The sequence below is a fragment of the Mus caroli genome, chromosome 1, assembly GCF_900094665.2.
Source record: "Mus caroli chromosome 1, CAROLI_EIJ_v1.1, whole genome shotgun sequence".
NCBI classification, from domain to species: domain Eukaryota; kingdom Metazoa; phylum Chordata; class Mammalia; order Rodentia; family Muridae; genus Mus; species Mus caroli.
Genome location: NC_034570.1, coordinates 41,416,201 through 41,443,973, shown reverse-complemented (window position 1 = coordinate 41,443,973; position 27,773 = coordinate 41,416,201). Strand labels below are relative to the sequence as shown.

Sequence of the window (27,773 nt, the reverse complement as noted above, 5' to 3'; positions counted from 1 at the left end):
GCTAATTAGAACCCAAGTCTAATTAAAATACAGCATCAGAGGCTGCTATAGAAGGGCCTGCTTAGAAAGGCCTTGCCTGTCATGTCTTAGGATACTGAGTTTGTTGGAGTCTTTGAAATATCCTCTCACTTCTGCTCATTCTCACAGCCCATTGCATCAAAGACATTTTAAAGCTCAACTCAGTATGCAGTAGTCTGTAACAGCTTTGCTTCCCAAAGAACTATGCTCACTATATACTATATGCATATAAAAATATATTTGCTAGAGATGTACAAAGTTCAGTGAAACTCTGAACTTTTCTAAACAACAAAAAAGCATATGTTCTACTAAGTTCCATCTGGTTCCCTTTTCAATATGCCTTATAATTTTTAAAGTTCTTTTCTTCAAGATGAATAAAACTATAGATATACTTTTTTCCCTCTCACTTTTCACTAAGAACCCAATATTTAGAATAAATAATCAGAAGAGGGAGATGAAGTCCTTGTTCACCTTGTGGCCCTTTCATTCACCCAACTTGGTGTGAGTTCTGCTTCTCCCCCTTTCACCTTGGTGGAGAAGTTAGGTCAGACCTAACTAACCAAGAGACGTTGTTCTGTGTCTCTACTGGACTGTGGCAGTCTCTGTTTTCCTGCCAACATGTACTCATGTGTGCCTGTGCATTTGTGCATCTGTGTGCGTGCGAGTGAGTGAGTGTGAGTGTGTGTGTGTGTTGTTCCACAGTAATGAGTTTAGATATTTAGAAGCATATGCATTGCAGTGACCCCCTTGCAGAGGCATGGTCAGGGTTGGGGCCTCGCCCTCTGTCCTGGCTGAGGTGCCTAGTGCCATGCAGGGTATGACATGACCCTCAGTGTTCTCCCACAGTGGGCTGAGCCTGCTTCTCTCCACTCTCCTGTCCATGTGGGGTAGCACTGGGGTGAGCAGGGTTGGACTGCGTTTGAGATGCTGCTGTGTCAGGGGATGGCTGGTTTCTAGGTGAGGCAGAGTGAGTTTCACGTGGGGCACGCTGGGCTCCACCAGCTGGAGAGACGTCCCGATTCTCACTGGTCCCCTGGAAGGAAAAACACATGTTCCATGGTGTTTGAGAAAAAAACAAATCCAACCATTATACATATTTTCACACAGCTAATGTGTGGCGATCTCTCAAAAAGCCCACTTCAGGGACCAACGCATAAAGGAATAGGATAGACATCTTACCTTTCATCTCCTTTCCTATGTGCAACTGCCAAAGCCGCATGAAAAACACAAACACTATAAGCAGACATACCTATGGCTAAGGGAACATTTGTATCTGTGTTCTTGTCACTGCTAGGCAAACAACTTTACATTTACACATACGTCACAAATAGAGTACCCCAGCCCTGTGGCAAGTCACCAGGCAAGAGCCATGGGATACCTGAATGCTAGCTATTGGAAAGGCCACAGTATTGAAGAGCCAGGAGACACTGAATAGTAATCAGTAAACAAGGACCCTCAGCCTCAAGATATCTAGGCAAAGAATGCCTGTGAGAGAGTCCTGGATTTCAAAATGAGTACTAATAGCTAAGCAAGACAGAGCAGGGAATGCACACAGGTCTGTGAAGCCGATGGGAGCGATCTGAGAACACACACCAGTACCCTTAGTAAATGCTACATTGACTGTACAAGTCAGGGAACAGGATTATTTCAGAAGTTTTTTTTTTTTCTTCTGAATTGCTGTTCATTTCTATTTCCTGTAGTTGAACTAAAAATTTTTTTCTTTCATTCCCCTGATTCTGAAATGTAATTACCTCAAACAATACAATTTTAACTCACACAAGAGAGCAAGAAAAGCAAACTTTAATGCTGCACAGGCTACTGGGCATCTGTAAAAATAAGGATAAATTCACAAAGTACTGAAAGTATTGCCTCTCCTGGGTAGCAGGGCATCCTTTCCCTGTGTCTCCTTCCTGCTTTAAGCTCTGGAAGCCTCTGAGCGCTCCTCCATCTCCTGTCCAGTCCTGGCTTGATGGATGACTAAACTGGACTATGCACATTGTGGCACGAATATGGCTATCAGTGAAGTGTCAGTTCAGTAAAACTATGCAAAGACTTTCCAGGTAGTTTATAAACCCGAGATTCATCATGGTAGTTTGACAAACTTGCCTTTTCTTTCATGAAGCTTTGTCTTTATTTTGAATTATGTGTGTGCATGCGTGTTGGCGGATGGGCACCTGCACACGAGCACCATTAAATCCTTTGGAGATAGAGGTACATACAGCTGTGATACTGGGCGAATCCTGGATGCTCAGAACCAAACTCAGGTCCTTTGCAACAGTAGCAGACAACGGTTGGGCCATCTCTGCAATCACCAGTAGTTTGTCAAAATTTTTAAAAAGAAATTACTCTTTATTTTCCCTCTTATTTTTCCTTTTGAGTCGCTTTTTAAAAAAAATCACATTTATTTGTTTTTGTTTGTTTGTATTGTTGTCTAAGTGTGCCATGGAGTGGGGATGGAAGTATAAGAACAACTTGTGGGAGTTGACTTTGTCTTTCAACTATTTGTATTCCAAAGATCAAGCTCAGGTCATTGAGCTTGGTGACAGGTGTGTTTACCAACTGAGCCGTCTTGCCTGCCCTCCTCTGGGTCCTTTTAAGCTACTGTAAATATAAAGCTGACATGACTTATCAAGAAAGTGGAAAGATTAATCTAACCGTGGAGTAGATTTATGGCTTTGACCAAACTGTTCACAGAAGGCATGTTCCTTTTCCAAAGTCAGGGTATGACTTTATTTCTATAATTGCTGATTTTATCAATAGCATTGGACTTTTTCCAGGAAAGCCTTTGGGAACAAAAAAAGAACATGCCTCTACCTCCCAAGTGAGGCCTCTCAGAACCAGACTTTACTGAGTAGGCTTATCAGACAGAGCCATATGAGGCATAGCTAAATGGGTTAATTTAGCAACTGTTTACTGCACTCCTGGTATGTGTAATGGTCCCCCTGGAATTCTGATTTATAGAGATTAGTAAACACATTTTCTGAAAGCAAGAGCTGCATATTCTGGCTGAGAATTGTAGTATGAAAAGCTGGAATAGATTTTTTTTTAATGCCTTTGTGAAGCCTTTCTGATCTCCATAAAGCCCATTCTCTTCCTATGCTACCTGGTAAACACTCCTGTGACAGAGTGATCCCAGACCACTGATATCCTTTGCTAACATGCCTGATTTTCTGTTTCCCATATGTTTTGATGAACAAGGAGGGAGTAACGGTGCAGACGCCATGCTAGCCCAGCAGAGGGTTACCTGTAAAGGTTGTATCTCAGAAGCACGGCTGTCTCTTGTCAGTTGCATTAGCTCTTTAACTTGGTAGAGAGCATAGACAAAGGTCACCCAAGGCGAGGAGCTGACCCCCCAGGCCGGTTTATTTACATCTTCCTGCTCTTCCTGGTGCTTGGTTTTTTTGGGCGGAAGTCTGGCCTCAATGCGTGGCATGACATCTTCAGTCTGTTGTTGTACCAGGTCGATGGTTGCTATGGGAACAGGACTAGAGGGAACAGGGATCCTTTCTGCCAACATTGTCTTGTCTAGAGAGAAAATAATGTTAAAATGACTTTTTGAGTTTTCTACATGTTTCAAACAAAGGTGAAGGTGAACACAGTCCTGACACGGTAGTGCACACCTAGGACCTTATACTCCCAGCCAGAGACTGAGAACCAGTCTCTGTCCAGTGCTGCTCAGTGAGATTGAGATGTTCCTCTAAGGTTCTGTAACAAGCAATGTTCTCTCTTACTAGACCACCTCAGGGAATATTGAAGTATCATGTGACTGGGAATATTGAAGGACTGAGAATCCAAGATGCAGTGCCTTGGATTGACACTTGGATTGGTTGACACTTTTCACCAAAAGTTTAATAGCACCTGACTCATGTTAATTTTTTAAAATCAGGACTAGAGAGATGTTTCAGATATTAAAGGCTAGGCTCACAACTAAGATGTCAAAAAATTGTATTATTTATTTAGTGTGTATGTGGTGTTTGTGGGAGTGATGTAGAACACAGGTGAAGGCCCGAGAGGACAACTTGAAGGCATTGGTTCTATCTTTTCACTGTGTGGGTCTCTCGGATTGAATTCAGATAGGCTTGGCAGCAGGTGCCTCTACCTGCTGACCTGTTTCACTGGCCTGACCTCCCCTTTGCATGACAGTTTTTTGTTGTTTTTTTGTTTGTCTGTTTTGGGTTTGGTTTTTTTGAGACAGGGTTTCTCTGTATAACCCTGGCTGTCCTGGAACTCACTTTGTATACCAGGCTGGCCTCGAACTCAGAAATCTGCCTGCCTCTGCCTCCCAAGTGCTGGGATTAAAGGTGTGTGCCACCACTGCCCGACTGCATGACAGTTTTAACAAAGGCCATGCCTCTCAGCGGAAGTATCCATAGACATATGTTTAATGAAGGTAAGGGCATACAGTTTAATAAGGGTATCCCATGTTACTGGTAGTAAATTACCACACAGCTGTATGTATTTGCCTTATATCTGCAATCTCTTAAGAATTCCAGGGAGGTTTGTAACTACTGCTTCCATGGCACTTCACACTATTACATAAAACAAAACCAAGAAACTGCAATCAGCTCAGCAGCCAGTCTTCTCATTATAGGAGGTGTGTCATCTCTATCATGAGTTTACCAAGACAGCACTGAGAACATGATGTCTGCAGGCCAGATGTTCACAGTACAGCAGGATTCTTGGGAATCACCAAGAAAGAGGCAGGATTGCAAACTCAAGGCCAGTCCAGGTTACACATGGAAGCCTAGCCTCAAACCCTTAACCTCCTACGCTCACCTCCAAAGATGAAAGGAAAGGAAATGTTCACCTTCTTCTTCATCTGGTACTGCCAGCCACTGGATCAGGGCAAAGAGGAGAAGGATCACCAGGCAAGCCATGCCAATTCCTCGGAAAGTTGCAGCAGCCCCTTGAAAATAAGCAAAGCGGGCCAAATGGTAATTCCAGGAAATAGAGCAACCTTTCGCCGTAAACAGTCTTAACACTGGGGCAAAGGAAGCATTGGTTCATTGAGCAGTGACTCACTGCCCTTTCCTTAGCTGCCTGTATTAGGAGACCCCAGTGCCGGTTCAGCTCGGTGGAGGATTGTCTCTCAGTCACATGATACTCAGTGCTGTCTTCATGATGCCCATCAACCAGCTTGCTAAGGAACAGTGCTATTCATCTGCAGTTGGGCAGCAGCTCTTAAATAGTGCTATAAATTCACACAACCCTGGGTGCCTTGCACAGACCAAGCAGTCAAAAATCCAGAATGACTATCTCAGCTGTCAGATTTCCAAGGAGAGGTCAAATGAGGCAGACTGGCTGTGATGCAAAGACCCAGTGTCAAGAACAGTGAATAGGGAAGCCTTTCTAAGCAAGGATAATGGATTCAGCTTCCTTCTTATTACTACAGCAGGTGTGGGGCACAGGACTCAACTAAAAGCATGCGAGTGTGCTTCTTCAATTGTTTGGCTCCTTTGAGGTTTATGTAGTATTTCATCAAGCCATTTGCCAGAAGATTGGGCCATGAACATCTTTACAACCTAATTTCCTAGAATGACCTAAATGGCTTTAAACATCTTCACAACCTGACCATGTGCTTTACAATTATGATGACCATGTAGTGTAAAAAGAGGAGGACAAGAATACTGGTATAGTTGGGAGAAAAAAAAAAAACTATTTTCCCCAAAGGACCAAAAGGAAAATCATTCTTACCAAAATAATTGACTAACACGCCTCCGATCATGGCACCACATCCTCGCCCCAGACCCAGATGAAGGCCTTGCAGGATTCCCTGTGCAGAAGTCCTCAGCTCAGGGGGAACAGCTGCACTGAGGTATGAGATGCACGCTGCCCAGATGGCTGCGTGTGTGACACCTACAGAAGAAGAGCAGGAGGGCGTCAGCATCTGCTCAGCACTCCTTGGATAACATTTATTTTGTGACATGAATTATTTATTAAACCAGGGACCTATTATAATATATAGATATACTATGCATATGTGAAAACACATGTACATATTTTATGATAAAACATACATAACAAATGTTTCATTTAAGTCACTGCAATATATTTTTTTGCTTTGAGAATTTCATTCAAGCATACAATGTTCTTCTGATTGTTATTTTAGCTATTTTTCTTAACATATAGTTCAGGAGCATTAGGGACAGTGATAGTGCTATAGCACTAGGCACACTCACAGTGTTGAGCATCCATCACTATTATCCATCTTTGACTTTCTTATTATCCTAAACAAAAGCATCGCCCTTTACCCCACCAGGCTATTCCCTAACAACCAACCATCTTTCCATCTCTGCGAATGTGACTGCTCTGCGTCTCATATGGGTGGAATCATAACAGTATTTGTCCTTTCTTTCCTAGCTTGTTTCACTTAGTGTGATGTCTTTAAGGTTTGTCCATAGTGTAGCATGTGTTCTGCCTCTCCCCTCCTTCAGTGCACACCTTGGATGCAAGCATAGAGAAATCAAGCTGTGTTGGGGCTGGAAACATCCTCCCTGCCTTTTCAGGTCCCAGGGGGTGCTGTACAAGTTGCTAGGAGAGGAAATGTTAATAGTTGTACCCAGTTGTGAACTCTATGATCTACAAGTCTGACCTTTCAGTAAGATGTGCCCACTTTTGCAACAGTGGTACCACTGTTATGAGGATAACAACTGCTTTTGGTTTGGATTCAAGACCTTATCCAAAAGGGCAACCTTGTTTAAAAAAACACACACACACAAACACATGGTTGGGAAGATCTTAGATCTTAGTGGGGGAACTGAACACTATTGTTTCGCTAAATTTATAGAGTGTCAACCTGGCTCTAAATATTTATATTTATACCAATAGAGAAATGCTACTATCATTCTAATCAGAGAAACCTCTTTCTAGTGAACGGTACTGATTGAAGATTATGGCTGTAAAAAGTGCTGAGACTAAGTGATAGGTAAGCTCTAGATAAGACATTTATACCACCCTTTCCAAGGCTTAGGGGATACTACAGAAGAGGAGAAGGAAAGAATGTGGAGGCAGATGGTAGGGCACAGGGCTGCAGAATGCTCTCTTCTGGACAAGACACAGCTATGGTGATCATGAACTCACAGCTGCCATGAATACAATGCTTCTACACAGGAGTGACACCTCTCAGCAGTCAGGAACAGAAGGAGACGGCTCAGATGGTCCACCCCTGACACATGAATGCTTGCTACTGGCAAGAGTTTGCCAGAGGGGAATCCTTGACTGCAGCTCTGTAGCCACTGATGAGCCTCTCAGGCTCAAACGTATAGTTCCAATCCAATAGCCACACAGATGCCCCTAAGTAATTTCAATAGGTCACAAAAACCAGGCCAAAATTCATGAACCTGGGAAAGGGGCTAATAGAGATGAGGTTTTGATAGGAGGAAGTTGAGAGCCACAGGGTGGCAGCATAATCAGAATGCATTCTATACATTCATGAAATGGTCAAAAACAAAAATGACTACTATAAAAATGATTTTCTGTTTTTGTAAAGACTAAATAATAGTTCATTGCACATATATACCACATATACATCACATTTTGTTCCTCTGTTGATTGCATATGAGTTGTTTATACCTTTTGATTATTATGAATAATATTGATTAAATATTGATATTTCAGTATCTTTGAGTAAATACATGCTGGTGTTTATACAGATAGAAGTGGACTTTACCGTCACATGGCATTCATTATATTTAATGTTTTTTTTAAAACAGTAGTTTACTACAGCAGCTGTACCATTTCACACACTACACACACACACACACACACACACACATACACACACATACGCACACACACACACCAGAAATCTACAAGTTCTCCTAACCAGAACTTTTAAAAACTATTTTCTTCTAATAATAGCATTCAAATTGCTGTGCAAAACAGTGTCTGCTGTGCTTTGGCTTACAACTCCGACAAGCAGTGCTGAGCACTGTAAGGCACTATTGACTATCTGTATATTTTTGGAGAAATGTTGAGTCCTCTGCTTGGCCCTACTGAAAAACACATCATCCCTGAGATTAGAGGAATACGCAATAGAGGGGCTTGTGATGTCTTATGTAATAGTTATCACTCAACTGAGCCTGATCTGGCCTCACATAAGCAACCTTAAAAGTGAAACCCAGAAGGACTGTACTGTTTCCAAGTAACTTAACTATATCTCAGAAACAAATTTGTATTTACAGGAATATAAATATATCCAGCACAGGAAAGGTGAATCTTAATTCTGAGTTATCTGGACTGACTGTGATTAAGGAGGCCCATGGGTGAGTAAACCTTATCTTTACTGTGCACATCAGTATATGCCTTATCATTAACTTAGAAATATTAAATCCATTTTCCTGTTTCTTATATGTGTTTCAGTCATAATTTCAAGGAAGAAGGTTTTATGGAGTTTGTCTGTCTTGCTTTGTCTTTGGCAGTGCTGAGGTTAAATCCAGCCTTCTTACACACAGGGTAAATATTACCACTGAACTGCATCCCTGAACCAATCTAGGTTATTTTTTAACTACAAATATGGACTGAATAGTTATTAATAGCATGCACACTTAATTAATTTCCACAGATGTCAAATAAACTATTTGCTTTGTCTGGTTAAACAACCGCAACACTGTAGATATTGTCAGTCTTTTCAGAATCAAATAATGCCTAGACAGAGCCCTAGTTATAAATGTTGACATAGTAGTATACAATGAGGATATTTTCATTTATATTTATAAGATGATATTGACTTCTTTTTCAGATATCTATATTATTTTTATGAGTTACACTAGAAAAAAAACTTCAAAAGTATACTGGGAAACAAAATTAATTAGACTCAATAGTAGAATTCAAATGAATTCATCTTTAAGAAATGATTTCCAATGACCGAAAACTATATCAAATGGCCATAGGCTAACTTCATTGATGAATCTGTCTAAGTCATCAGTTGTAGGATTTATAAGTAGAGGTAGATAGGTGTGGCTATCTATGTGACCACAACATTACATTATATTTGGGGTTGTGATTTTCGATCACATCTAAGTCCTGAATTAGCCTGTGTATAAGGGTTAGTTACACACAAAAGCATTTGAATAATAATGTACACACATCTCTCTCACTGCCTCCTGCTCCCCATCTTTCCCTCTTTCCTTCCCTCTTTCTACATTCTCCTCCTCTTTCAAAATTGTATTTTCTAAAATTTTATTTTACGAGGAAATTAAAGCATTTTCCAGCAGTATAGCTTGAGCATGGTACTGACATTATGTTTAAAATCTGTTGGCTGGCATTGGGGGGCAGTTATAAAAGAATCTGTGCAGTTAGATTTCTGTTTGGGGGGTGTTATTACTAGATAATTGCAAACTATGTTCTTTTTTTTGTTTGTTTTTTGGTTTTTGTTTGTTTGTTTGTTTTTGTTTTTTCGAGACAGGGTTTCTATGTATCACCCTGGCTGTCCTGGAACTCACTCTGTAGACCAGGCTGGCCTCAAACTCAGAAATCTGCCTGCCTCTGCCTCCCAAGTGCTGGGATTAAAGGCGTGTGTCACCACCACCCAGCAGTAACCTATGTTCTTTAAATCAGCAGGAGGCATTAACTGAAGGAAAAGTCAGTAATGCACACAGTGAAGTTCCTACCTCTAGTCCCCACATGGACTCTGCTAGAGCATATACTCGCCCTTCTTCAACTATTTGTTATAAATGCACTGTGGTTCCTTGGTAGTAGTTGTCACCAAGTCACATAGTAGATGTTTGATAAATATGCTGAGTGACAATGAATGACCCCCAAAGATCAGACAGGTATGAAGTCTAGTGTCTCAGTCCCCCCTAGCTTTACTGGGCTCAGTCAGGATTAGCTTTGAGGCTCATGGAATGGAACCTTTCCATACTATTCAAACTGTATCTACCTGGAGGCATAATTAACAATAAAAATGCCGTTAGCAGCATCCTTACAGCATCTTTCTCTACATAGATTTATACTATTTTACATAGCCTTCCATTTATTCCTCCAAACCATCGGAACTATTTTTTTCTACATTTTCTAAAACAAAACTCAGGCACCGAGAGATTACCCTTGTTCAAGGTCAGAGGGACAGCAGAACAGCAGAAGGGATCTGAATCTCAGGTGTCTGTGTTCAGAACTGAAGTGGAGTGGTACGACTTCACACTATTTCCTTGAGGGTTGGCATAAGTTAAACCGCTTTGTGAAGTTTTGCTGATAGTATCATACATGACCGAAGATTTATCTTCTTAAGAAATGAGTATTAGCCGGGCGGTCGTGGCGCACGCCTTTAATCCCAGCACTTGGGAGGCAGAGGAAGGTGGATTTCTGAGTTCGAGGCCAGCATGGTCTACAAAGTGAGTTCCAGGACAGCCAGGGTGACACAGAGAAANCCTGTCTCGAAAAAAAAACAAAAAACAAAAAAACAAAACAAAAAAAGAAAAAAGAAAAAAAAGAAAGGAAAGGGAAAGAAGAGAAGAGAAGAGAAGAGAAGAGAAGAGAAGAGAAGAGAAGAGAAGAGAAGAGAAGAGAGTATTATTACCTTGTTCCTTTCCTAAGGAACTGTACGTTCCAAAGTTCTCATGCACCTAGGGAATGCTCTACCTTATAATATTGCAAAACATGTATTTCAAAATTGTTCTCTCTTGGCCCACGGTAGTATGGTAGTATCTATTGCAACAACAGAATGTACAAACAAGGGGGAAAGACCCCTTCTTAAGAGACCTTTGTACAATGCTGCTTGACTTGGGGAAATCAAATCATAATGGCCGGGAGGGGTGAGACCTGACAAAGCACTGGGAGATGGGCTTGTTTTGTTCTTGATTCTGCCGTCTGTGCCCACTCACTGAACAAGATAAAAGCTCCTCCACAGTAGCCTTCAGAACAGCAGCGGTGGCAGGCCTTTGCTACTGAAAAATCAAAGCACTTGCTCAGTTCAGAGTGCCTTTCAAATGTGGGGACGGGAAGAGCTTCGGAGAGATCGATCTGATGAGCCTCAGTAAGAGAGCTCTCTCTCTCTTCCCAAGAAAGGCCTCCACCAGGCAGGCAGTAGAAAGTAACTGTAATGGCTAAGGTAATGAGACTGTCATAACAAAAACACTTCAGACTCCTGGCTTTGCATAGTAATATTCACGCTTACATGAAGACCAGTGGGCAGGAGACCAGAGGCTCGGCAGCTCTGCTCCACACAGACATTCACAGATCCAGCTGCACACTGCCCTCTTCAATGACTTGTTACCCCAACGTTCAGCATCCGAGCTAGGAAGGAGGAGCGACTCCATATGGGAAGTCTTGTGGACTGGATTGAGAGGTAGCATTTCATTTTGTACAGGCCAGACATAACTAACTGTAAGGCTTACCGGAAAAGCTGTACATGCACAAGGAAATGAAAACAAGGGGAAGAGCAAGCCCGCCAGAGTTAGAGCCAACAACAAAGGACTTTCTGAAGAAGGAGGAGGAAAAAAGAGTGGGAAGGAGGAGAAGGAGGAGGAGAAAGGAAGAGAAGAAGAGAGAGGAAGAGGAGAGGAGATGAGAAGGAGAGGAAGAGGTAGTGGTGGAGGGGGAAGGAAATTATAAAGTGCAATTATTGCTAGGGTCCATGTCTCCACATTTACCAATATACAGCACTGTCAGAATCTCTTTTGTGTATCCATGCATCAGTATCTTACTATGTGCCAGATAGCATGTTATAACTGACAAAAGACAAAAAGTGGCTCCAGCCATCAATAGCTCATGGTGTGCCATACAGCAGTGGGTGAAGCCGGGACAGGATTTACCGGAAAGAAGAGCCCATTAATGCCCTTAAGAATGTAGCACCCAGCACAGTGCTTCATACTTAGTAAAAGGTCAATGGCCTGAAGCTAGGCAGGCAGTGGGTCTCATGATGGAAGGTGAAGAAGGAAGTGTTTGTGGGTAAAACACACTCTGGGTAAAGTAGGAGAAAATGTCCCAATGTCATATATAAACAAAAGAGGATAGGAAAAAAAAACAAAACACTAGCTGCATCTCATTTATATACATAAAGGAAAACAGTGAGCTCTACAAAATCCCATCCAACATTTGAGAACCTCATGAATCTTACATTATGCCTTCTGCCTATCTTACAGCAGGTTTTAGTAGTGTCAACGAAAACTGAATGTGTTTAATGTCAAGACTTGGCAGTACTATAGTCTACTGTGTTTATCCATGCAGCCATGAAAATGACTTTCTCAATGTAAATAAGAATACCACATCATCAAAGGTAATTTGAAGACCAGTGTGCACTGACCAGTTATGATTCTCACATGCTTTGGTCATGAGGCTGCAGAACCAGTTTATGGCAGATATAATTGCAGTTGATTCTCTTGGAAGACAGTCTTTTTTTTAATGTATTTTTTAATCATTTTTAATATTGTATGTGTATGTGGGTCTCTATGTGAGTGTGCTAGGCCAGCAGAAGCCAGAGACATCAAATGCCCTAAAGTCACAGTTACAAGTGGTCATGAGCCACTAGACATAGGTACAGAGAATCAAACTTAGATCCCTGGAAAAGCTGTATTTAGTCTTAACCATGAAGCCATTTCTACAGCCCCTAGCAAGGGACTCTTTTAAAATATCTTCTCCTTGACATTGATGTTTATATATTAATAACTTTACCTTTGTATGACTGTGCTACCTAACACTAGCTGGACAATAATTAATAATTAATACTTTGCACTGATTGGTTGATTCTTGTTATTGGTCTCTTCTTCTAGCTCCAAATTGTGAGGCTTTTGCACAAAGATGCAGAGCTTATTGGCAGGGGCAGAGGCAAATGTTAATTTATAACTTCCAAATTATTGCAGATTTTAAAAACTTTCCTCAACTAACTTAAAGATGAGTGTTTAAGTATGTGAGTGTCCCACGTCAGTGTCTTGACAGCTGTCCATGGGAAAGAAGCTACCCTGTCCCAGGCTTCAGAATTTATTTGATACACATTTTTAAGAACTATTTCATCTACTAATTATGGCATTTCAAAGTTAGAAAATAGCAACTACAATACTGGAGACAGAGGGTAATAAAATCCACATCTCTGTATATACGTACATCTTTGGAGAAGTCAGATGGTAAAGGCATGGACTTTTTTAATCAAGGGGTTACACCATGAAACAAAACTAGTATTTGGAAATTAATTAGGAAGCAGCTAAGTCCTATGTAACTATGTAACTGAAATTACAGAAATTCATGTGGCTGAAAATATTTTAGGGAAAGCTAAATGTGGAACACAACTGCCAGAGGAGGTCCTCAGACAAGAAAGCATTCCAGATGGACAAGGGCGCTCTACTTTGAAGGAAATATTTTTAAAATCGTTCAGTAACTGTAAAAGAGTTGACTTTTATAAGCCAGTTACTAACTGGACTTGTCTATCATAGTTATTCAAGTAGCAAACTACACATGCTTCAAGGATTAAGCCTGGCAGAACTTTTTCAATATGGGTGCTAATAGAATCATGTCTAGAATAGAATTTCCGCTGTCAGATAAAGCCTGGATGCTAGTTGTCTTATAAAGTTTTTCTGTGAGCTCCCAGAACATAATGAGAAGGGAACAGGACTCTTACCCCCTCGACTCACATACTGCACGAGATAGACAGAGACCAGGGCCAGTGCTACTGACAGAAAAGCCGCCTCTCATAGGGTCTCGACTCTGCTTCCTCACTTAGATCCCACAGAGGAGCTGGCCAGTTCTCACTTTTCAGTACTGGAAACATTAGCTCAAGTAACTCAAAAGGACCTCCTCAGGGGCTAGGGAGATGGCTCAGCACTTAAGAACATTGGCTGTTTTCCAGAGCACCTGTGATTGGCTCCCAACACCTACTGGGAATTGTAGAACAATTCCAGGGCATCTGGTGCCCTCTTCTCTTCATTGTGGGCACATACATACTCATGGCGCACATAAACTCACATATGCACATTCACATAAATAAAAATACATTTTCAAAAGGAGCTCTTCCACCATAGCAGCCCTGTCTGGTTTATTCTCCTTAAATACATTTTTGTTTGTGTATGTGTGTAGGTATTTTGCCTGGATGCGTATCTGTTCATCGTGTGCATGCCTGACACCCATAGAAGCCAAAAAAAGGCATTGGATCTCCTAGGCCTGGAATTACAGATGGTCATAAATCCCCATGTGGGTTCTGGAAATCAAACCTGGGTGCTCTGGAAGAACAGACAGTGCTCTTAACTGCTAAGCCTCCACTAAAACAAACAAAACACATATTTACTTTATATGTTGGACAGGGTGCATGCGTGTGATAGTGTGGAAGTCAGATGACAGTTTGCAAGAGTTCTCTCCTTCCACCATGTGGGTCCCTGGAATTGAACTCACGTCATCAATACACACTAATACCAAGAATAGTTGTGATCCCATCTGCTGCTGAGTCTTTCTGTGAATTGCCACAGCTAACCTCTACACAGGAAAGGAGCAGAGTGCTTCTGATCTTGACCTTTATCGAATGTCACAATCCCAAGGATCTAAACGTTCCTTGTAAAAAGTAATTGTGAAAAATAAAAATAATCTTGGCCAGTATTACCATCGTCCAACAGCTCTGCCAGCACTCAGACCCACTCTTAAATCACTGCAGACTCACCACAGCAGAAAGCCTGATTCTCTAGATGGTGCTGCCAAGTTGCCTGCTGAAAACAGTAGCTGGCCTTCTCAAAGGATGGGCTTCAAGGGAGCACTGACCACCACACGGGGAAGGAACTGATGGAGAGGGTCAGTCACATGAACCTAAGTAGAGGCCACTAGCCATGTAGCAGGTCTTAGAATAAAATAAATCGGGTTAATTAAGTTACAAGCTAGCGGGAATGAGCCAGAGCTTAGGCCTAGGCATTTATTCATAAATAATTCAGTCTCAGAGTCATTATTTCTGGAACTTGGGCATGGGTAGAAAAGCCTGCAGCTATAGACAGACTTCCCTTATATTTTTTTAAAAGAGACTATTCTTGGGTGGCTCAGCAGGTCAGAGTGCTTGCCACAAAATTATAGGAACCTGAGTTTGATTCCTGAAACCCACAAACGAGAGACTCAACTCCTGAAAGTTATACTGTAACTTCTCAATGTATGCTGCTACTGCATGCACATGTGTGTACGCAAACGTAATACACCCAGGGGGAGGACATCTTTCTTTCCCTGCAGTGCTGGGACTCAAACCCAGGGGCTTGATACATGTTAAGCAAATACTGTCCTTAAGCTATACCCCTACCCTTAATAGGCGTTTATGATGACAAGTAGGCTTGTCCCAAAATCAGGACTTCCTTACAGTTATTTCCTGCATTGACTATATACTAAGATTATCTCCTTTAAGGGCAGACCCTAAGGTCATTTGGACAAGCCTATACAGATACCAGAATCAAGGATGCCCAAACAAACCTGTTTAGTAATATCAGGTGTGGATTGGTTTAATCTGTGTGAGCCTTCTGGGGATACCACATATCAAAGAAGGGGATCTGTGCAGCCAGAATACCAACTCCTGCCTAGAATTGAAGCCATGTCCTCCAGCATAGAAACAGGGAGCTCTGGGGAAACAGGCTGCAAAACCCTCTGCTGAACCAGGAGGCATTTATGGTCCTTTCTTACTTGTGGCAGATCAGCACTGATTTCCATGGGCACAAAGGAGAGTAAAACAAAAGTATAGAAATGTAAGCCATAGCTGGCCTCAGGAAGAATTCCTGTTCAATCCAGAACATGCCCAGGGCCCACATGACACACTCTGAAGGGAATACCATAAGGACCTATGTCCCAGGTCAGCAGCTTGTGATGGCCACTCCATCCAGCCCTGAGCATAGCACAGTGTTTGTGTTCCTGAGTGGGGGTGGCTTTTGCCATCTACTCTTTGGTCCACAGTGCTGCTCCATAGCCGGTGTCTACTCCTGATAGGCCACATGTGGCCCTTCAGATGCCAGCTCAGATCAGACCTTGAAGAACTTTTCAATAAAATGTTCAGGCCTCTACTCTGCTTCACAAATCTAGTTAGTCGCTCTAATGAGCTTCTCACTGCAAGTGCACACCCCGCCCATCCATGCACTGTGTCTGTCTGGCTTCCAGAGCAAGATCTTAGCACCTGAGCCCATTTTAAAACCGTGTCTCAGTTCACCTTATACATCTTTGCTAAATAACAGAAAAGGATTTCTAAATTGACAACAAAGAACATTTGTTTTCTTCTCTTCTAAAACTCTTGGATTGTTCCCTTCATCACGCCATGAATGTCTTTTGTTGTTTGTTTGTGTTGGCTTTTATAGACAGGATCTCACGCTGCATTCAAGCTAGCCTCAAGCTCACAACACTGGTCTTCCCTCAACCTCTCAAGTGCTGGGAGAACAGGTATGACAAACCCAGCATGCCCAAATTCACCAATGCTATTTTTATTGAGTCTTTTATGTAAAGTGTCATTTTCTATCTAATCTATATTAATTTAAGGAAAAATAGTATATTAGTGAATATGCAATATACATTTTTATATTTTTATAGCAACATGAATTTTTAGTAGGCACACAGATCTCTTTATGGAATCTTAATTTCCTTATATATCAACAATTAAGATATTACAATTAAGCAAGACGAAAGAACAGACCCTTGAAGTGGGAAATGCCACAAATTCGGTTTTCCTTATGAGAACCCTTGCTCTTCATGCTTACTGCTTTATGATTCTTTCTCTCTCTCTCTCTTTTTGCAATACATTTCTCTGGTTTTTTTTATTAGATATTTTCTTTATTTACATTTCAAATGTTATCCCCTTTCCCGGTTTACCCTCAGAAAACCCCCTATTCCCTCCCCCTTCCCCTGCTCACCAACCCACTCACTCCTGCTTCCTGGCCCTGGCATTCCCCTACACTGGGGCATAGAGCCTTCATAGAACCAAGGGCCTCTCCTCCCATTGATGACAGACAAGGCCATCCTCTACTACATATGTGGCTGGAGCCATAGGTCCCTCCATGTGTACTCTTTGGTTGGTGGTGTAGTCCCAGGGAGCTCTGGAGGTACTGGTTTGTTCATATTGTTGTTCCTCCAATGGGGCTGCAAACCCCTTCAGCTCCTTGGGTCCATTCTCTAGTTTTTCCATTGGGGACCCTGTGCTCAGTCCAATGGTTGGCTGAGAGCATCCACTTCTGTATTAGTCAGGCACTGGTAGAGCACCTCAGGAGACAGCTGTATCAGACTCCTGTTAACACGCACTTGTTGGCATCCACAACAGTGTCTGGGTTTGGTGACTATATGGGATGGATCCCCAGGTGGAGCAGTCTCTGGATGGCCTTTCCTTCAGTTTCTGCTCCATACTTTGTCTATGATTGTTAAGTGACAAAATGCTGAGATGTGTGCTTCACTGTAAAACCCTTTCAGACTTCTAAGTTACAGACAACAGCTTTCCTTTTAACAAACAATAACTTGCTATTATATAACCCATCTTTGTATATGTACTTGTAAACACATTTTCTCTTACCGATGACACACTATATCAGATCTGAGAAAAGCACCTTTAAGGAGTGCCTAGTTTTGAATTACATAATTACATGACATAATGATACCTATTCTTTAGTTTAGCGTGCTCTTTCTTCTTCTTCTTCATTGTGAGCAGGGACTATAGTAAATGAGCATGCGTTTTACACAGTCTACCTAGATGAGGAACTGTGAATCTGAGTCACGACAGGACATTAGCCTGGCTACAGTACACTCACATCCTTCAAGTTAGGAAATGATACAGCAACAGCTAAGAAAGCGAATGAAATTATGCAATCACAGTGATTTAGGAGCCCAGGTTGTCACAGGGCTTCTACTCCAGTATTCTTATCCTGACGATCAAAATCATAACGCCAACCACTATTCAGGCTAGCAAAGTTTTAGAATCTAGATAGGGTCATGCACACTAACATGGCAAGAAGCTTTGAACACAGATCGATGCCTTCAGTACTCTTGAGCCACATGCTAAGAGTCTTTCAGATTTATATCTTGGTGGGAAGCAGTGCCCTGAAGCAACAGAAGGAAGTTGGAAGAGCTTGTCTGAGCAAAGACTTAGGTGGCTCATGGGAAAACAGTAACATGACCCTCAAGGTTTCATTATAAACCACCAGATGCAATAAAAATAACCTAAGAGAGAAAATATTAGAGCCATATTTTCTCACATGTACAGTTAACCTAAAACAAAAAACAAAAACAGAAGAACCTTTAAAAGACACATCCGTCTTTTTTTTTTGTTTTTTTATTTTTATTTTAAAACCACCTTTGGAGGGCTGTGCAGCCAAATTTCTTCCTCTTTCTTTGTTTAAACAAGGGTGTGGAGAATATTCAGCCTTGTTTGGCTCAGCACAAGACGGCATTCAGAGCAGCTGAAGAGCCAGCCTCTGACATCAGAGCTGGAGGTGGACCCTCCCTTCCTTCCGGGGTGGACCCTAATGCAGAAGGTCAGGGCCCAGGGCCACTGTGGTCACTGCAGGAGCAGCAAAGAGGCTGGTCTCTTGCTAGCTGTCAGCTTACCTTGAAGAACTTCCATAGGGAGGACAGTCCAGGCATTTTCCAGGTAGGAAATGTAAATATAGCGAGCTGTATTACAGGCCAGGCCAATGTATAAAACCCTGGAAAAGAAAAAAAAAATGAGGGAGTGTTAAGTTGAGGGTCAAGTGTGAAACACAAATTGTGAGTATTACTTATTTCACTCTCCAAGCCATTCACAATTAAACGGATATGTTCCAAACTTAGGAACAGGATACCTCATGGAAAAAACTTAACCACCAGTGTAGGAAGGAGACTGTCCCTATCTTATCTGCCTGCTGCCTTATGCTTAATGTCCCCAAATGCTTAATGTCAAAGCCAGCATCACCCTTCCTAAAAACTTCATTAGTGGCAAAACTGATGCTTTTTTAAGATAGTCTGGGCTCACAGCCAGCAATATAATGACATTGCTGGCCTCCTTCCAAGTGGCTGGAGCCTAGACATGGCTGGGTCCATAGTCACTTCACAATGATGGGCAGAGAGGTTAAAGTGGATGGGGGAAGTATAAAATTGGAAACCTAAGCCTTGAATATATATGCAGGTCACCAAAGAGTTTCATAAAATTCACATCTTTTAAAGCCAAGCCAAGTATGACAAACGATAAACTGGAAATCACATGTTTTCTCTGGAGTGCACTGATTCATGTTTGTCATTTTTTAAAATTACCTGTGATATCACATTCTTACAAAACAGATAAATGTACAGCAATCTCTCATATTACTACCACCAAAAATATAAGACAATCAAATTGAGCATAGACTAAGGCTGTGCAGCACCCTAGATACAACTGTGGCCGCTTCTCAGCTCATGGCGGCAGGAGTAACCCCTATCCCTATTTTCTATCTTCTGATAATTTTCTTAGCCTTGAGGCTTTTATTTTCTTTCCTTGAGAGACAGAGGCACAGACAGACAGACAGACAGACAGACAGACGGGCAGGTAGGCAGGCAGGCAGAACATGTGCACATGTATCCAGGTACACATAGAAACCAGAAAAGAACATCATATCTCCTGGACATGGAGCCACAGGCTGTTGCAAGCTGTCTGTTATGAGTGCTGGGAACCAAGCTCAGGTCCTCTAGAAGCACAGAAAGTTGTCATAGCCACTGAGCCTCTTTCCAGCCTGCTTGCCATGCTCTCTAAGTGGATGAAAACCAGAGTGAAGGGAAACCCACAGGACAGTCGGCACCTGCCCTCATCTTGCACGACTGTATTTTTACATTTCCTAAACACTGCCTCTAGCTGGAAGTGATCATAAGTATGCAAGAAAAGACAAAGTCAATGTGGGGAGGTGCAGGGGGCAGGGACACACTACTAGAAGGAGCTTATGAGATCCTCAAAGAAGTTCTTTCCATAGAGAGAGGCCTGGGCCATCTAGTTCTACAGATAGTGTATCCATACTTATGTGGCTTAGTGAATAAAAGCATATATTTCAGTCTTGTTTGATAAAAATTACTTTTACTTGCTACTAATCTATCAGCCTCTCTCTGTTACAAAAAAAAAAAAAATGACACAGAAAATTAAGATGTAAACCCCTATACAGAAACAGGCCTTTCAGCTTCGTTTTTAAGTTGGAAAGCAGCCCTGTTCATGGTTCCCACTTAGCCTAACTTAGGGATTAGTATTAGGGCCTATGAAGTAGACAATTTAGGCTTTCTGCACTACAGTCTATTGCAATTGAACTCCACTGTGACAATGTGATAGCAGCCACAAATGAATAAGTGTGCCCATACCAACAGTTAGTTAGAAGCACTAGAATTTAAATTTAATATAATTTTCATGAGTTCTTGGGCTTTTTCTCAACCACTTTCAAAATGTAGAATTTTTTTAAATTCATGGGCACACACACACACACACACAAAAAAAAAAAACCCAGAAAACAAAACAACAACAACAACAAAACCAGTATGTAGTCCAGATTTGGCCCTTACACCACAACCTTGACCACTGGCCTAGCTCATTAATTGCTAGCCTTAGCTATAGATCAAATTTACTCTGATAATTTCCAAATGTGTGTGTCAGGACCCATCTCAATAAAGAGCACTCTGGGTAAAGCCCAGGTGTGGTACATTAAAAACCTGCAAGGCTGTTCTGATGCTGAGAGAACCACAGGCATGCTTCTCCCTAGTGTTTCCAGTTGTATTCCATAAGCCTGTCCTAAGCAAAATTGCTAACCACCCTCAAACATTCATACTGCCCATCTTTAACCATGCTCTTGAGCTGTGAAACTTTATTTGATCCAGGACACAATTCAAAACTCTCAGCTTCAAGTAGCACAATGTTAAGCAGGCAGATTAAAGGTGGCATTATAGTGTGACCTCCAGGTTCTCCGTACGTGGAGCGCTGTCACTAAAGTTACTGGTGTGTACCTTGTGGGACTCTTTGGTCTTCACTGAAACCAACCAGCTTAGTTGCTATGAATTAATTTACCATTACTTCATCCCCTTGGTTCCAAAGTCACAACAGATAGTGTGCTAGAGCAAAAGAGTCCCATAAAAAGAAAAATGGGAATAGTCAGAACAACTTACTCTAAAAAAGGATCCTCACACATCAGATACCGATAATAACATAGTATCCCACAGGTGTGTGGTGATCTCACAACACAAGTACTTGATAAGTGGTGGCATTATCATTACTTAAAAGTATGTGTGTGTGTGTGTGTGGGGGGTGATCCAAGAAATTTTTTATTCTCTGACAAAAACTTTATTCCAGGATTCCCGAGGGACCCTCTTAGATTTGGGATTTCAAATGTCCCCCACAGTCCACATGTGGCAGCTCTGGTCCCCAGATGGGTGTGCTATTGGAATGCAGTGGAGAAGCTGGCAGGCACTGTTCTGGGAGGCTGTGGGCTTGGCTGGTGGAGGGGAGCTACTGGTAGGTCTTTGAAGATTATAGCTGACCCTGTGTCAGTCCCACCTTCTGATTCTCAACTCACCAAGCTGTAAATGAAGGAGCCACAGCACAAAGCTCTTGCCTCACTGACAAGCCACCACCCTTCCCTCTCCCCCGCAACCCCTGCCATAACAGATTATACCGCCTAAAACTGTGAGAGTAAAAATGAACCCTCCTCCCTTTAAGTTGCCATGTGAGGTATTTTGTCAGAGCAGTGAGAAAAACAACTAAGACAGGGGTCATGTACTTGAAGGGGACATTGGGACCCCACCCCTTTCCCTGTTCTCTACTTCTTGGCCACCACGAGGTGAGAGGCTTTCTTTCACCATGCATTCCATACTACAAAGTCCTCCCCAATCTCAAGCCCAGAGACACAAGGCCAAGTTAACCTGGAATGAAATCATAGCCCAAACATTTCTTCCTCCTTTAAAATGCTGTCTCTACTATTTTGTTACAGCCATGGAAAGCTAGACACACTTAGTGAGTGAAAATTATTTCAGCAAAACCCAAGAATCCCTTGAGTGTTTGAACAGGATATTTAAACTATAATATATTCCCCTTTATAGGCTAAATGTGAATGTATTTGGTGACATCAAATAAGGTCACACGGGTGGGTCCTAATCCAATGTCTGGTATCTTCAGAAGAGGGGAAGAGAGAATGAAGGGACAGATAGTGGAAGAAGGCAAGCCAAAGAGTGGCCCTAAGAAAAGCTAACCCTGGAAACACTTTTATGTTAGACTTTTAGCTTCAAAAACTTTGAAGAAAAACAAATACCCTAAGCTGTCCTGTTGCTAGTATTTTGTTAGGGTAGCTCTGAAGCCAGTGCATTTACTCCAAGTTTGTTAATAAAAAGGAAGTTACTGTGTATTTAGGAGGCCTTCTTCTGGAAAGACCAACTCTTTACATTGGACATAAAGTTACGTTCAGGGTCTTAGCCTATTCCTTGGTACCAGTGACCTAAAACTCCTCAGGGAGTGACCGTGGATAGGAACCTATAAATCATTGCTGTGAGTGTAGCAACAACTTTCATCTCTTTTCTATTCAGAGCAGGACTCAGTAAGAAAAGCAGACAAGAAAGAGGGAGGTTTGGAGCAGGTATTTGGTATATGTGACATTACCCACCAAGATGTGTAAACATAGCAAAAAGCCAAATAACTTGTCAGATCAACCTAAATTGGAGCAAAATGTGAAGGTCAGTGAAAAGTGCTTATGAGACTCTAACTTTTTATATAACCACAGTTCATAGTAGCAGCAGTTTTGGGGTGACCGACAGTCACAATAAAGCTGGTATTGTTTTCAATGGGTGGTATTGAAGAAAGACACAGAATTGTGAAGTCATTTGGGGTTGCTGATACAACATATGTGAGCAGGATACCAACTATAATATAGTGGAGTGCCCATTCCCAAGAGCCAGACAAAACTACAGTGAATGTGTGTTTTAAGAGTGTACATTAACCAAGACATCACTGTGCACTCTGCACACTGCTGGGTTCAAGGTGAATAAAAACAAACAGAAAATGTTCCTTGTCTTAAAAAAATGACAATCCACTGGGAAGAAAGCAACATCAATAAACAAGCTAAAACAAGGACACATGCACAAAGAGGCATGGGAACACTTGCTACCCATATTGGGTCAGACACACCTGAGTTAAAAACCAGCAAAAGTAGAAACAGCATTACACACAGCAGGAGCAGAGGGAACAAAAAATAACCAGAAAGCAAAAGATGGACAGAGACTGTTGAAAAGTTATAAAAAGGGTAAAAAATATAAGGGCAGAGGGGAACAAGGAAACCTCTTCATTCAGACTTATTCAAGAAAATATTTCAGAGACAGCAAATGTGGAAACAGGGAATCTAAGTAGGCTCATACTGTGATGCTCAACCAACTCTCTACACAACCAATCTATATCTCCAGGTCCCTTTGTTTTGTGACCTGAGTTTCTGTTTCAGTTTAAAATAGCAAGGACCAGAGGGACAGCCCAGTGGGTAAGAGCACTAGCTGCTTTTGCAGAGGACTCCAAGTTCTAGCACCTTTGTCAGGTGACACAACTGCTTGAAACTCTAGCTCTGGCCAAAATGACACCCTCTTCTGGATGCCACAAATACCCACACACCTGTGACACACACACACATACAAACAAACAAACAAACACAAACAAAATGATAAAAATAAAATAAAAAAAAAACACAGTCCTAGCTGAAATACTACTGAATATTGTTCCTATATCTTTAATTTATTGAGAGTCTGGGTGTAGCTAAACCACATAGTTGCCTAAAGAGTTGAAAACATGAAATAGTATTTCCACAATTATTTTCTTTCTGAACCTAAAAGGAGGAAGAGGAGGAAGAGAAGGAGGAGGAGGAGGAGCTCTGTAGAGACAGACTTAAGGAAACTACTTGCTTCTTTCAGAGTCATATCAGAAAGCATAGAAAATGTAGTTGGGACATTCAAATCAAACCAATATTATCTTAAAAGCCATTTCTCACATAGCCTCCCTAGGCCAGCACTGTGTCCTCTAGCCCATATGCATGCCGAAGGAACAACTGGCACAGCACCACCCCATCCCTATGTCCAGATGGTGTTCCTTCAGATCTTACTCAGCTGTAGCACATATGAGGGCCATTCCCTTTGCAAACGATAATGACACCATGTGACTCTGCACAACACTTAGCTTGTAGTAACTATACATTATAAGCTGACCATGTTGTCAGTGGAAGGTGGGGTCTCTGATATTATGATCACTCCATTTTATACTTACTGCCTGATATAATGAGTACTCAATAAATAGATACGAACTGGTGGGAATTATGAATATTTTAAATCATCGCTGATTAATAAATATTTAATAAACACATTTATACTATATGGGTACAATGGCAAATAAGATATAAATACCCATTATGTATGTGTGATGTTTATAAGTGTGTATTTTCTGATAGCTGGTTAGAGTATTGGAATAAGTGAACAGTTTATGAAGAAATTGATTAGCTTCTTAGAAACAGGAAGGTTAAAAAAAGATGTCCATATTTGGCAACATTTTTGACAATGTTCATGACTAAGCTTGGAGATAAACGTGATTTCTGTGAAGATGTAAACAGTTCAATGCATAGGGACAAGAAGTGGCTTTGGGTGACATCCTGAGACACTGTACAACGGAAGCCGGCACATGCGCAGAAGCAGACAACAAGGCTCTGCTCACAATAGGCTTGTCTCACTAAAAGACAGAACTGTTAACATGTAAGCCACAGAGCTCCAAAAGCCAGTAGTGTTCCCACAGAACAGCTGAAGGGACAAGCCTGAACTCCTGGAGGACATCAACCAGGCAGGTATCCTGGGCTACTGACCCATCCTTGGAGAGAACAGGGCCTAAGAGCCACCCTGCATCAGAAAAGAAGATGAGAGAGAAGCAATGATCATCTTAGCTGTATGTGTCTTCTGCAGATACCAATAAAAGTTGAGTTAACAAAGTCTGAAGTCACTGATGGACCAAGTCATTCCCTGTTGTTTTCAGATCTTTCTCCTCTTAGATGGCTAAGGAGCTAATAGGACAATGACAGCCATCATCGGCAAGGTCACTGTAGTGCCAGTCTATGGTCATATTTATGTTTCTTTATTGTTCTTTTACCTGTCTGTACTTGTTCAGGAAGAAAATTAAAATATTCAAAAGTGAATAGGACTGTTATTAATGGTATCCATCTACTTCTGCTCAGATGTTATGTTTTCCAAATAGGTAAAAGCTAAGTGAACACACACACACACACACACACACACACACACACACACACTATTATTTAGTTTTTCCTAATAGGGCTGAGGTAGCCACATGGTATGAATGCTGTAATTTTCAGAGCATAATCAGTGGCATTTGATATATTGGTTATTTTGGGAAAGACATTCAAAGTTTAGTTGACTCTAGATGACATTTGAAAGAACTCAAAAAGTTAATTAAAATTCAAACTAAAGGAGAATTGTGACCAAGTCCATAGCTGCTCCTCTTGCTTTTGTGCTTGCAATGGTACATTTGAAGACATGACTTACAAATCCGACAGAAAAAAAAAAAAGCCAGAAAATGAAGGGGATGGAGAATCCCTGATAAGATGGATGATGTGGAAGAGTAGCCAAGGGGACTGGAAAAGCAGGCTGCAAGGACACTCAGGCAGGTGGGTCTCCCTTCTTTGGAAGAGGGAGTGCAAGGCAGACAAAGGTACAGCCTGTACAGCAGAGTATTGTCTGAGGCCTTCCTCAGTTTCCAGCTGGACTTGACCCTGGAGCTGCCTGGGATCTCCAGCATCTATATGGCTCAGCTTGTCACCAAAGGACTGGTAAGAAGGAAGAACCCAGGTTCTGATGACATCATCTGAGACCTACTTAAAACTACACCTAAGGCATTGGCTGGGCTTTTCAGTTATACAAATATATTCCCCTCTTCACTTAAGTCTCTGACACGAATGTTAGCTGCCTTATGAGTGAGCAAGTTCTACATCACTACATATGGCCAAACCAAGGCTAGGTAGTGATCTGCCAAGGACTAGAGGCCATAGTGAGATGAAGCCAGTCCTGTGGGCCTAGCCCCGCACATACTACAGAGAACTTGAATGGTTTAAGCAATAGACAGTTACTGTCTTAGGATTCTTGGGGCTTGGAGTTCAGGAAGAGGGTGCCAGTAGTGTTGATTTCTTCAAATGCCTTCCACCCTGGTTTGTAGGTGACTGTCTTGTCCTATGTCATTGTGAAGGATGTGCTTGTGTCTGGATTACTTTTCATAAGGACAGCAGTCGGGATGGATGAGAGCTCATACAAATGCCTTCATGTTAATTTAACCACCTCTACAAACATTCACTTCAAAGAGTGTGTCACTACAGCCTCCCTATAAACAATGGGTCAGTGCTGGTGTCCAGACTCTGCAGTTGGGTGGAAGGAAGAGGTGGAAGGAAGCTGGGTCTATGAGAAGGGCTGTGAGCACTTTGTCCAGCCCCATTCAGACATATTTGCTCATTTACTTTAGCTGGGGGACTGGCATTTACTTTTCCACTGGTTGATATAAAACAAAAGGCTTGTACAAACATTGCTAATAAGTACACTTTGCCAGTCTGGAGCACAGTGGGGCACGTGGATTATATTCAGGCAGGCATACGTGAAGTGGCCTTTATAAGGTCACATTTGAACAGATCAAATAAGGCTATAAGGAATAAGTGTAGGGCTAGAAAAAAATGGCTCAGTCAGTACAGGTGCCTGCCACCAAGCCTGGCAACCTTTGTTCAACCCCCAGAACCACACAAGTGCTGCAGCACTTCATGTATCCTTCCACCCAGACACACACGGAATAGAAAATAAACTGTGTAAGCCATCACTAAGTAAAATGCAGCTTTCAGCAAGAACACTGATGCCTTGAGAATTCTGCCCAAACCCATAAGACTAGGTTCCAAATTCCACTGAAGTCACATAGCTCTGAAGAACATCAGCCTGGTGCAGCAGCACTGCTCTAAGTCACACACGCACATACCCACCACTGGCTGGATGAACAGATAAGTGTGTGTGACTGTCTCCTGCATAGTCCTACTCTCACAGTCTGAGCATCATAGGACATAAAGGATAAGGGCATCCAGGAAGGGGAGGTCTGATATGTGACTGCTTTCAAAAGTCACAGCATAAAGTAGACCCATAGTTCAAACTAAAAGAGACACAGTGGCTACTCCAGCAGCCCATTTCACAGATGAGCAAAGAGAGGGTTGGGGTGGGGGCAGGGATCCAGCAGAAAGTCACTATTGGACTTGACAGCCACCTGTTGTTTTCCTACTGCAGGGTGGGTCCCTGGACAGTAGCTTGGCATGTTAATGTGTTTTCTTGGGACACGCCTCAGCATTTAGATTAAGGAAGCTGGGTATGTATTTGTGTTGGCTTTGGAAAACTTTCTGACATTTTAAACTTTCACAAATCAACGAGAAGAGCAGGCAGAAGAAAAGTAGAAAAGTAAATGCCACTCAGCATCGGTCCAAGATTCTGGATCACAATAAAAGCTTACCCAGAAGCAAGTGGTGTTCTGGGAAGAAAGGAGCCATCTCCACTGAGGAAGCTGGAGACAGCACAGGCATCCGTCCAATGGAGGCAGGATAAGAGGTGAGGAGGGTTCCTTACTTACTGGAGGCTCAGAAGTCTCCTGTTAGCTATGTAAGGCACAGAAATCAAGGACAGGCTTACATGGTGAGAGAAGAAGGGAGGTAGGAACAAGCCACAGAGAGCATAGAGCACTCAGCACAGAGCACTCAACAAAGATCACTCAGCATAGAGCACTTGACCTGATCTTTAAATCTAATCCTAGCCCTTCCTCTCATCATCAATCTTTTAAGGATCTCTCTCTCCCTCCCTCCCTTCCCCCTCCCTCCCCC

At 42.0% G+C, this 27,773-nt stretch overlaps 1 protein-coding gene across 3 annotated transcripts in view; it reads right to left on the bottom strand.

The window, feature by feature from the left end:
• Positions 1-419: 419 nt before the first annotated feature.
• Positions 420-27,773, bottom strand: part of Mfsd6 (major facilitator superfamily domain containing 6) — a 63,649-nt gene continuing 36,295 nt past the window's right edge. For 2 of the 3 annotated variants that reach the window (XM_021168054.2, XM_021168064.2), the window contains exons 3-7: positions 18,481-18,578; positions 5,713-5,874; positions 4,826-4,924; positions 3,263-3,543; positions 420-1,051 (exon numbers count right to left, since the gene is read on the bottom strand). In XM_021168054.2, the coding sequence (XP_021023713.1) occupies positions 848-1,051; positions 3,263-3,543; positions 4,826-4,924; positions 5,713-5,874; positions 18,481-18,578 (844 nt within the window). In that variant the 3' untranslated portion in view covers positions 420-847. Of the gene's footprint in view, positions 1,052-1,197; positions 1,223-3,262; positions 3,544-4,825; positions 4,925-5,712; positions 5,875-18,480; positions 18,579-27,773 lie in introns of all 3 variants that reach the window. The other variant, XM_029478509.1, reaches the window with a different exon arrangement.